Consider the following 12,453-nt stretch of genomic DNA (forward strand, 5'->3'; position numbering starts at 1 on the left):
AGAATTATTTAGAAAGTGGCTAGAAATGTCAATTTAGAAGACAGAAAAGCCGGGAAATGTCTTCTAAAGGTGAGATTTAAGGCCAACCTTTACCTTAGCTTTGAGCTTTAGATTTATCCCTTCCTTGATTGTATGTCTCTATCTTCCTCCATCCCTCACATTTTGCTATTTTAATGAGATCTTGTAATCCTAAGGATTAAATTAGATTGGAAAAAATTATATTATACTTTATTACTTTAAAGAGAGAAATTATTCAGAACTGTATTGTTTCCTTTTTTCTATGATTAATTTACTTGTTGCCTTTATAGTTAACTCTCAGCTAACTATATGATACATTGATAAATGCCAATATTATGTATGAACTTTTAAATGAAATTATATCTCATGCATATGAGTTAAGAGATTATACTATTCATACTCCAAATTAATTGTTAGTAATTATTTACTTCTTTTTCACAGGAGAAGATGTTTAAATTTTATAAAATGAAATATATTTTTCAAATACTGGATAAAATGAGATGCTTGCGAAAACGTTCTACAGTGTCTTTCTTGGGAGTTCTTGTCGTTTTCCTTCTATTCTTGAACTTGTACATTGAAGATAGCTATGTTCTGGTAAGCTTTGGAGACATTACTTTTAATTCAATTAGTGTCAGTCTAGTTGTTGTTTAACCAACCTTGATATAAGAAACAGTATAGTATTTGAGCAGAATTACTTATTCATATATCCTATATGTATACTTTTAGCCATATGTTGTCAACACTATACTTGTTATATTCTGGTTTATTTTTATTTCTTAGATACTATATGGTGGCTGATTAACACACACACATATAGCCATTTTAAACATTTCAATATTATATAATAGTATAATATTTATCATGCAATACATTCAATATATGATTTCATATATATATATTAAAATATTAAGATCTTAGCTGTTTAATGTGAAACATATAGACTAAATAAACTTTTCTTGATTCAGTATTCCTACCCTCCCTATTTTACATGTTATGGTTGAACTTTTCTTGAAAGTGTTACCGCTGTACTTTGCCACTTCTCTACATTAGTACTGAAATTTTCTTTTCTTATTTTTCTTAATATTTAAAAATATTACATGTAAACATATTTTAAGATATTCTTCCCCTTCACAGAATCCTTCAAGCTCTTTTCTCTACTCATACATACCCAACTTAAAGTTCTTAAAAGCAAATAAATTTTCAAAATATTATTGATAATCTTAAGTTAATACAAATTAACTATGTTGCATTATACATGGTTATCTTGTCACCATGTGTAATACACTGTGTATTTTGATATTATATATTACTATTAATTGAAATACATCACGAGGTAAAGATAATGCCATAGAACTATGCAGACATTCAAAAACCACAATAAAAATTATTAAATAATTATAAGATACAAAATATATACATATGACAAGTGAAATTGTATGACTAATTAAAAGGAATTAGTGCATTAGTTACTATTCATTTATTACTATTTCATTACTTCATGTATGATGACAAAAATGCAATTTTGATGTCCTCCTTATTTTATTTGAAAGAGGCCAAAGACACATCCCAAGTTTCATATTATTATTACTATTTGTATATTTAAAATATTTTAATAGCTGTACAGACAATAGAAGTCTCCCCACAAGCAACAGGATGAGTATGGATGTTGTTCCCATGAGTGATTATGACAATGTTTCCCATTTCTCATGAATTGTTTCCCAATTCAATGTTATATTTTGTTATATATGAATATGAGTTTCCTACTGTTTGCTGCTATATCTTATGAGTCAGCATTAGGATCTTAATTGCCACAGATTCTCCTAGGAAATATTTTGGAGACATGCTTGCTTTCTGTAGTTCTGCTCTTTAAAGAAAATTTGCTAGCATCATAGGTCTTGAATTTGGTTTTGTCTCCAAGTAATTACTAATTTTAAAGACCTATAATTGTATCATCTAAAAATCAGATCACAGTAGTGAATGTGACATACATCAACAGACTTTACTTGGCTATGATTTAGGTAAACAGCAAATCACAGAATTACTATTGGTATGAATTTGGGAATATTTTTCACTTGGTCTTTATTTATGTATTTATGATATCAGATAAAGGAACAAGGTCCTCACAGTATGAACAGTAGTTTCCTTTGATGGAAAGAAATGTGATGAAATAGAGATTGTAATACAAGTAATTCAATCATGTGACAAAGATATCATTCTTTGACCTCTGTCATCTGGCAGAAGAAAATCAAATCTTATAAATCAAACAAATGTTATTGGTTCAGTGTTATGATAAACCACAAGTTATTTTTACCTAATAGTTATTATCAAATTAAATGTTAATCTTTAATATACAACAAATCATAAAACTAGCATAAGCAATAGACATCTTTACATTTAAATTAAAAGTTATTAAATTAAAAGATATTTAAATTAAATTAAATGTACTGTATGTACATTTAAGAAATATTTGAAGACAGTGTACTGATTTAAGAATTTTTTGAATTCTATATATACTGGCCATAACTTCATAATTTTAAAAGTATGATTTAATTATAGAGTTTTCTACTAAAGAGTATTGTTTGGTTAAAATATTTCTCTTAATATTAAATACATCACTAATCAAATTTGAAAACCAGTCTAGGCAGACAAGAAAAGTATTACTTAGGGTTAAAATACAATTACTTTAAATAAAAAGAGCAAATGACAGAGAATGTTAAATACATGTTTATTTTAAATTCACTAGTGGTGTTTTCATTTAAATTTGTATATGTTTAGTAGGTTTGTAGGTATTACTTGCTGAACTTCAGCCCATAATTTTTAATGTGAAGTTACCATATTCTTTTGATCAATAATATTAATTCATTAAAACTATATTTCTAGAAGACTAAAAACATGGCTCAGTGTTTAAGAATTCCTAATGATAATTTGGAGAACGCAGAAGTACATTTCCAGCACCCACACTGTGGCTCACAAACCTCTCAAACTCCTGTTTAATGTCCTCTGCTATACTGCAATGCCATTTGCACACACATATTTCACATAACTTTACATAGGCACACACAAATACATTAAAAGTAAATTAAAAAATCATTTAAGTTTTGAAACTTTCAGGTCATATAGTCACATCATTGCTTTTTCCCTTCCCCTCCTCCAAGCCTTCCCAAATGACCATTTTAGCTCTCTTTCAAAATATGGTCCTGTATTCTTTTTAATTACTGTTTTATACATGCTTACACACACACACACACACACACACACACACACACACACACACACCATTTAGTAATGGATAACCAATAAGTGTTCCCAGAGAAAACTGTTTCTCCTGGTTTACGTGTTACTTAGTTGTCTATATGCGTATAATTGAGACCTAGCATATACATTGTTATTGTCCTTACTCAGCACACGTTTTGGCAACCATGTTGGGGAGACTTTATAAATGTATCTTGTAATATTCCTAGAAGGTGGAATATTATGGCAAACTCATTGTTCATCTGGATCTTACAGTCTTTCAACCCCCTCTTCCACAAAAATCCCTGACACTTGGGTACAGGAATTGTGTCCCTACCCAGCTATGATGCATATGAACCACAGAAACAACAGGCATGGCAGAGAAACCCAAACTGTAAAATAGTGTCATGCATACCTTTGTGGCAAACAACAGCTCTATAATTGGACTTCCAGGACCCACTTGACAACAAGGACTCATGCCTGGTACTGGAAACCTAGCCAACTGCCTGAGGCCAGTGAAATTGTGGATCTTGGAAGAGAACCACCACTGTAGTAAACTAGCATGATCCCCAACTATATTCTAAATATTTGTCTTTATATCCAGAAATAAGTCCTCACCCTTCATCAAGAAAAATTCCCTTTGCAACAGACAGAGATCATTAGAGAAAGCCACAACCAATCAAAATGCAGAGATGTGGAACCCAGCTTATATAACTTCTACATGAATAAATCTTATTTTTTAAAAATGTGGATTTTTGTTAAAAATTGGCTCTTGTAATAAAATACAATGTAGTTCTGCTTAACAATTTTCCTCTTTCATCTTTCATTTTACTTTTCAGAAGCTTCTCTCTCTTGGGTTTTGTCTTTATTATTCTATAATGTCTTCGTACATACAATTTTCGAAACATAAACTGAAATGTCTTTGTCTTGTATTATTGAAACAGAACTTGTAATTCTGAGAAATCAGATGAACAGAATTAGTAGTCTCCGGAGTTATATACCACACTTCAATTATCTTTTGAGTAGAAAATGTATTTGTCATTTGAAACTGTAGGCATATTAATGTCTTGGTATATTTGCTTTTGTTTTAGAAAGGTTAGTGACTTTCAGTTGGAAGGGAAACAGAACTCAGTGGAAGAGGCAAATACTTTGCAAAGCCAGCTAAGTGGCAGAGACATCGCATGCCCAATCAACTTAGCCTCTCAGCTGTGAGGAACTTCAAAGTAGCCACTGGGGTATATATTTAGACTGTAGTGAGTCCATTGAATTGCATTACTATCCAGAAAATGATTGTCATAAAGCTTTGCCTTATTACTGAGACACACACTTTAGCATAGTTACTGCAGAAAAGAAGGCATCCAGGGAGTCAGATGTTCAGTCAGTCGCTGCTGAAAGCAGCCAACCAGACAGGCTCAGGTGAAAGTTACATTTTTATTGATGCTGAAAGTATTAAGAAGCTTGTTCTTGAGAACTGAATTAAGTACTTTCATAACAGTTTTGTTTCATTTTATATTCTCCTATGTCCTTCAACCAAAATGAATGTATTCCATTTTATCACAGAAATGGTCTAGACTTTAACATGCTCAGGGAAGAATCCTTAAAAAAAAATACTCAATATCCTATGGTCTCTTTAGCATGTAACCCCATACAATAACAGAATATAAAAATGTAAACAACATAGAGACTACTGTGGATTTTATAGAAATGTCTTCGTGTTTTCTGCTGATGTTGTATATTATTACATAGTTGTTGAACTAGTCCATGTCATAATTAGTCTGCAATCTTAAATTTTTGTTTAATTATTAATTGTATTTGTATACTTTTTCCATAGACATAAATTAAACTATTGGTACATATGAGAGGATAATAAGAATTCAGTTAATATCCAGTGACTATATTTATAAGAAATTTTATTTAATCTTTCATTGCCGATATGTATATAGTTTTCAGATGTATATAGTTTTGGAACATGACAGATATCTTATAAAACTTACTAAAATGTTTTTGTTCAAATTACTAAAGTGATACAAAACATAGAAACATATTAACACAGACAATAAAATTCAAGAGAATACTTCAAAATTTAAAATATTGTAGCATTGAATTTTCTTAATTTAAATGAGTAGCCCACAGTTAAAGATTTTTAGCTCTCCTGTTAAATTGAAGTATTAGCTTTTTTAATCCTATGAAAAACTCTGCTCATGGACTTTAAAAGTTTTATTATGTTTTTCCTCTTTGAGTCAGTAACTAAGTATGCAGTGTTCTAATCAAGGTAAAACTAGTGTCGGAATCCTACCCAATGTTTTAGAACAGAGATTTAATTAAAGTTGAGCACAGATAAGTACTCAAGGCAAAATTCTTTTAAAGAGTTTACTTTTTCTAAGTCTTAGTAGCTTGCTTTTGACTCATTTAAGCTCCTAACACAAATACTAGAAATATATTACTTAAGAACCACAGGGTAGTGGATAACTTACCAAAAAAGAAACATGATTTCCTAAGCAGGTCCTCCTAAAATATATGACCAAAAAATAATCAAATAAGGTGTGGCCAATAATAACTTTATCAGATTACCAAAATCTCCCATTGAAGTTGAATCAATGCTCACAGAAAACAAAAGCAAATAATGGCTACCAGGATATATTTAACCTGAATTTGAAAATTTGCTTAAATGTAAGTGCTTCTGTTGATAAAATGACACAAAATTTTACCACCAAAAACAAAAAACCAAATTGTAATGAATATAAATGATCCCAATTATCTTCACCAGAATATCAAACAAACACAAATCTTTACATATGTATCTTTACACACAGAGATAAAGGCTACACTAAGAAAGATGAGATGCCAACAAAGTTTCAACACATTCCACTGACTAGGTACCAATGGATTCTAATTAATGGTATGAAGAACATTTTTACATAGGCAATTTCATTTTCAAAAGGATGATGGCTAACTGTACTCAACAATTTTAAATTATATGGCTGTCTTTGTCAATGTTCTATTGTTGTGAAAAGACACATGACCACAGCAATTCTTGTAAAGGAAAATAGTTAGATCTGACTTTCAGACTCAAAGGTTGAATCCCTTGCCATGAGGGCAGAAAGCATGGTTGCATGAAGGTTGGTATGGTGCTTTAGAAGTAGCTAAGAGTTCCATTTCCCCATCTGCAGGCAGCAGACACAGAGAGAGAGACAGTGTGCCTGGCTTGAGAAAATTGAAGCCTCAAAGCCCACCCCCAGTGACACACTTAGTCCAGTAAGGCCACACATACTCCTACAAGGCCATACCTGCTAGTAGTACCAATAACTGTGAGAATATGGGGGCTATTTTCATTCAATTCCACCACAATGTCCTTATAAAGTCATCTATATGAATCAATAAATTTTGGAAGAACATTTTCCCAATCTAAATATTTTGTTTAATATTTAAAACTTCCTACTCATTCTTTAAATGTTATCATCAATACTGTTATTTTCATTTGCAAGCATTTGTAGAAGAGTAGGTAGATTTATATGGCTCAATATTTAGGGAATCTGGAAGGAAACAACCTCAAATGAAAGCTGCAAATTGATCATCATAAAACTGTAAAACCTGTTTTGTTTTGAAATTTAGAATTTTGATGTGTTTCAAGTAAGGATTGGTTTGCTGAAAAATGGAATAATAGTGCATGTTATAGAAAAGCAAATGTGTTACAGAATAAAAATTAGAAGTGAAAAAGTTTAAAGCAGAAGCTAAAGGAAAAAAATAAGGTCTAAGTTAATGACATTGTGGTTACGGGCAAGTAATTAAGATTTTTGTAACTTTCTAAATATACACACCTCCTATATGTACATTTTGTAAGGAGATAGTCACCTAATCTGTGGTCACCTATTATTTATTAATTTTGTATGTATATATTTTCACATTTAGGAAGGTGACAAGCAACTCATAAGGGAAACATCCACACATCAACTTAATTCTGAACGCTATGTTCATACCTTCAAGGATTTATCTAACTTCTCAGGAACCATAAATGTCACCTATCGATATTTAGCTGCCACACCTTTACAGAGAAAACGTAAGTATCCTTAAATTTTTTAATTAAAAATGCTTTAAAAAAACAGAAATATGTAGAAAAAGAATGGCAACTGGTTATGTATGTATAGCAATGCAAGCTTAAGAGATTCTTGATATCTATAGTTTAAGAAGGATTCAACATTCTTCAAACTTTGCAAATACTTTCTGACCCAACAACTATTAAGATAGAAAATTTGAATAAAAACCATTTAGAAATCTGTTAGAGGGACACAAAAGAGATAAATAATTATCCATTGACTTTAAAATTAAATTGAAAATAGATTATGTTGTTATATTTCCAATCTTTGAAAGTTTGCTTTTATGACTCCTAACCAGTATTGGATGTGGTCTTGATAATAGTATATTATTTTATAAATTGTTATCATAGACTATCAAAAACTAGTAGATTTTATTTTTTGTGTCATGGTTCTGGTAGACAAAAGTTGAGATTTAAGTACCAGCACTCTCATAATCAGTATGATTGTCCCAAAGAAGATTTACCATCTTAAAATTCAAGTTGAGGAGCATTCAGCAAGATGACCACGTGTACTCAAGCCAATTTGAAGAAGATTTTCTGGTTGGAAAAAATAATAGCCATTCAAATTTTGTGGCTCCTTTAAGTGGCTCTTTGTGGTCTAGGTTTGCAAAGAGCAAAATTAAAAGCCAAAGAATGAACTTCTATCCACCACATGCTTATCACTGCATTAACTGACGAGAATATGACAGGTCTTTGACTGGTAGTCAATGAGCTATATTATATATTCCAGCTAGAAATGCAGAAGAAAGGAAGAACTTTCACTAAGCTTCTTAACACACCTATGGTAACAGACAAAGGCCTATATGAAATTACTGGTCTTTACCCATATAAATATATTCACTTTAACACAATGGTTATTAAGAAATTTCATTGAGTCTTTATGATTAAAAATTATATTTTAGAAAGTCAAATAATACTTATCAGACATAAATAGCATGTATTTACTGTTATTCCTTTCCCTAGAAATGTTCATTTTTTTTACATAAATCTAAGATTTTCTCCAGAGAATACTGGTACAAAATATCTTTCTGAACAAATGAAACAGAAAATTCATGGAACCGTGCATTTAAGCAATGATAAGATTTTTTTTTCTAATACATTCTATAAAACTTTATTTTCTATAAGACATATCAGGCAAATTTCAATATAAGGCTGGGCAATCTACCTATTCATTAAGTAAAGATAGTTATATGGTAATGAAAACTAAAACATACAATGCATTCTCTAGAAATTTTATAAGGTGAATTAAATAAACATTCAGCCTTTTATTTCCTCATTACTTGAATCTAGGTTGCCAGCCTCAATTATAAATTCCCTTTACCTGTTTTTGTTTTTTAATCTACGTGTATACCACACTATCCTCAAGCTCATGACAGACCTTCCAGCTCAACCCTCCAAGTACTAGGACTAGAGATGTGACTTAGGTGACCTCATTTGTTTGTAGATGCATTTATATCTAAACTTCTGCTTCCCTTTTCTAATGATAATATATAGGAATATTATGTTATAAAATATTTTAGGATACTTTTATTTTCATAGTTTATAGACAATATTTTTAATATAGGATCTTAATATAGGGTCTATATGAGATTGCTCATGAGGCATAGTTTCTTCTCCTTATACGACATCAAATGTGCACAAAACATTTTAACTCTTGTGTAATGGGTATAATACTCTAATATTAAAATGTTCAATACATAATCATTTTGTAGATTTACTTATTGTAACATGAAAAGAATAAATGATCCAGAGGCAGACTTGGGGTTCCAGCTGAAGATCTGGGAGGCAAAGCAGCTGGCCACTTGCTTCTTCCTTCTACCTCTAGAGAAATGCACTGATCCTGTCTTCACAAGCTCTCACCAAGCATCACACTATAGCCTCTCCTTAGCATGGCTGGAGAATGAATGCCTCTGAGACTTTACTTCTGTCTTATATACTTCCTTAAAGTTGGGATTAAATATGTGAGCTATAATAATTATCTTTTAGACAGATTCACACTTGTGTATATCTGGATGGTCTTAGACTCACTGAGATCTACCTCTTGAACCTGAGTAATAAGATTAAAGTTGTGTACCACCACATCCTAACTTGTGGCTGCTGGGATTAAAGATGTGTGCCTGGTATCTAAGGCTTCTGCTGATTTTGATTTCTGAATACTCAGGCAAGCTTTAAGAAATCATAAATAGTATATCATAACAACTTATAATTGCAGGCCTAAAGAATGTAGATCTTGTTTATTTAGCTCCTATTGTTACATTATTAACATTTAATTAGTCTTCTTCTTTTTTTTTTTTTTTTTTTTTTTTTTTTTTTGCTGTTGTTGGTGGTGTTATTTTGCTCAGGGTATCTCACAATTGGACTTTCATCAGTGAAACGGAAAAAGGGAAGCTATTTACTTGAGACAATAAAGTCAATCTTTGAACAGTCCAGCTATGAAGAACTAAAGGAAATTTCTGTAGTGGTACATCTAGCAGACTTTAATTCATCTTGGCGTGATGTCATGGTCCAAGATATCACGCAGAAATTTGCCCATCACATTATTGCAGGAAGATTAATGGTTATACATGCTCCTGAAGAATATTATCCAGTTCTGGATGGACTTAAAAGAAATTACAATGACCCAGAAGATAGAGTCAGATTTCGCTCCAAGCAAAATGTAGACTATGCTTTTCTCCTTAATTTTTGTGCCAATACTTCAGACTATTATGTAATGCTTGAAGATGATGTTCGGTGTTCCAAAAATTTCTTAACTGCCATCAAGAAAGTCATTGCATCCTTAGAAGGAACATACTGGGTAACTCTTGAATTCTCAAAGCTTGGCTACATTGGAAAACTGTATCATTCACATGATCTTCCACGTCTGGCCCATTTTTTATTAATGTTTTATCAAGAAATGCCTTGTGATTGGCTATTGACTCATTTCCGAGGTCTGCTGGCTCAGAAAAATGTGATCAGATTTAAACCTTCTCTCTTTCAGCACATGGGCTATTATTCATCCTATAAAGGAACTGAAAATAAATTGAAGGATGATGACTTTGAAGAGGAGTCATTTGACATCCCGGATAACCCCCCAGCAAGTCTCTACACTAACATGAACGTCTTTGAAAACTATGAAGCAAGCAAAGCTTATAGTAGTGTTGATGAGTACTTCTGGGGAAAGCCACCTTCAATAGGAGATACATTTGTTATTGTATTTGAAAAGCCAATTGTAATTAAAAAAATTAAAGTGAATACGGGAACAGAAGATCGACAGAATGACATTTTACATCATGGAGCTTTAGATGTTGGGAAAAAACTTACGTTAAGCAAACAAATAAGACAGTGTGCTACCTACTTAAGACTGGGGGAATTCAAAAATGGAAACTTTGAAATGTCAGAGGTGAATCAAAAAATTCCATTTGACATACATTGCATAAGGATATGTGTTACCAAAACACAAAAAGAATGGCTGATAATTCGGAGTATTAGCATTTGGACTTCCTAGCCAATTAAATCGGTATACTGAATCTCCGAAGCAGGCCTTCCTGTTTCAATTCTTTCTATCTTCCTCTTTTGCTACTTTTGTCTTTTGGAAAGCACCAATGGATGTGATGTGTCACAGAAAAGGTTGATGGTCTCAGCAGTTTTGATTGTAGTTTAATGAAATACACCCTTGTATTTTTATTTTCACTTTAGAGGTCGAATATCGTTCTGTAGTTAAAGCTGCTTTCATTCATATATTTAAATGCTCATAGCTCCCCAATTTCAACCAATAGCCGAAAGTGATGTAAGATTTAAAATGAGATAAATCTCTCATTGGATGATAATTAAAACACACTTTTCCAGCTATACACACTTATTCATGAATTGTTAATTCATTGTATGATCAGACAATTCTTTAAGAATCTCTGTGAATATGCAGTTGGTTGCAATCATAAACTGGCATATTTCTCTTGAAAATTTAGGCTTTCACTGACTGCTATATTTCTACAGTTAATACCTCCTCATAGAAGTGGTGTCTTTACAACAGATTGTTTTGTGTAAATAGGGCTATGGAAAAGCAGAGTTAAAAATCATCATTCCTCTGGTTACTTCTATGAAAAGGAACACTGCTCATTGTTTAAAAACACTTCATTGAGCACTGATTAATACATTTTCTGTGGAAAGGGTCCATTTCTAACTACCCTTTGGGCAAAAAAGTTACGCTCACTATTTTAATGTTACATTGGACACCTGTAATTAACAAAGAGAGATGGCCTATAGTTAGTTCGTTAGTTCAAACAATTTCAGTGTATGCAGAAAGAATGAAATTGATTTTATATTTTTTGTATCAAAATTCATGTGATTGAAATTGTTGTAATTTATCATATTTTGGAAAGATTAAAAAGTTGTCTTATGTGGGAGAATGGTAAAACCTGTAGAACTAGTTTTGTTTTACTGTTCAATTGTCAGTGAGCTATTTCTTCAATAGTTGGTTTGTTTTGATTGATATACAATACTCTACAAACTATGGAAATCTCTCCTCTAAGAACTTACGGTTTCTGTTTTCTTTCTTTCTTCCTTTCCCTCCCTCTCTCCCTCTTTCTCTCCCTCCCTCCTGTCTTTCATTCTTTTTCTTTATCTTTCTTTCTTCTTTCATATCTATATGCATTTATGTATATTTGTTTATGCCTACTTGTTTATATATGCCATCTGTGTGCACTGCCCGCAGAAGCCAGAAGAGGGTATTAGAAGCCAAGAGACTCAAGCTACAGGTACTCGTGAGGTATCTTATGTGGGTTCTGGGAACCAAACCAGTGTCCTCTGCAAGAGCAGTAGTAAGTGCTCTTAACCACTGAGCCTTCACTCAAGCACCATCTGTTCTGTGTCTTCTTCAGGTTTCAGGTAATTTTCTAGGCTACCTTGAATTAGATAACAAAACTGGTCCACAAAACATATTACCGTGCTGTGTGGTGGATTGTCTCTATCTTGCCACAAAAAAAAAATCACAGTTTGTTCTAAATACATTAGTGTTTCAGAATGTACTCAGTGGACACATCTTATTCACAGTATATGGATCCCTCTGTGTGTGTATGTGTGTATAATGTGTGTCTATGTGTGTGTTGTTTAAAGATATATTTATGATACTAAAA

At 32.0% G+C, this 12,453-nt stretch overlaps 1 protein-coding gene across 1 annotated transcript in view; it reads left to right on the forward strand.

Annotated features, from left to right (window-relative positions):
* The window catches only part of Mgat4c (MGAT4 family member C), a 32,818-nt gene extending 21,962 nt beyond the window's left edge, over positions 1–10,856 (forward strand). The window contains exons 2-4 of the mRNA XM_051206419.1: positions 460–612; positions 7,159–7,306; positions 9,685–10,856. Coding sequence (XP_051062376.1) covers positions 466–612; positions 7,159–7,306; positions 9,685–10,826 — 1,437 coding nt within the window. The 5' untranslated portion in view covers positions 460–465 and the 3' untranslated portion in view covers positions 10,827–10,856. The remainder of the gene's footprint in view (positions 1–459; positions 613–7,158; positions 7,307–9,684) is intronic.
* Positions 10,857–12,453: the final 1,597 nt, after the last annotated feature.

This window comes from Phodopus roborovskii, unplaced genomic scaffold (genome assembly GCF_943737965.1).
Source record: "Phodopus roborovskii unplaced genomic scaffold, PHOROB, whole genome shotgun sequence".
In the NCBI taxonomy this organism is placed as follows: Eukaryota; Metazoa; Chordata; class Mammalia; order Rodentia; family Cricetidae; genus Phodopus; species Phodopus roborovskii.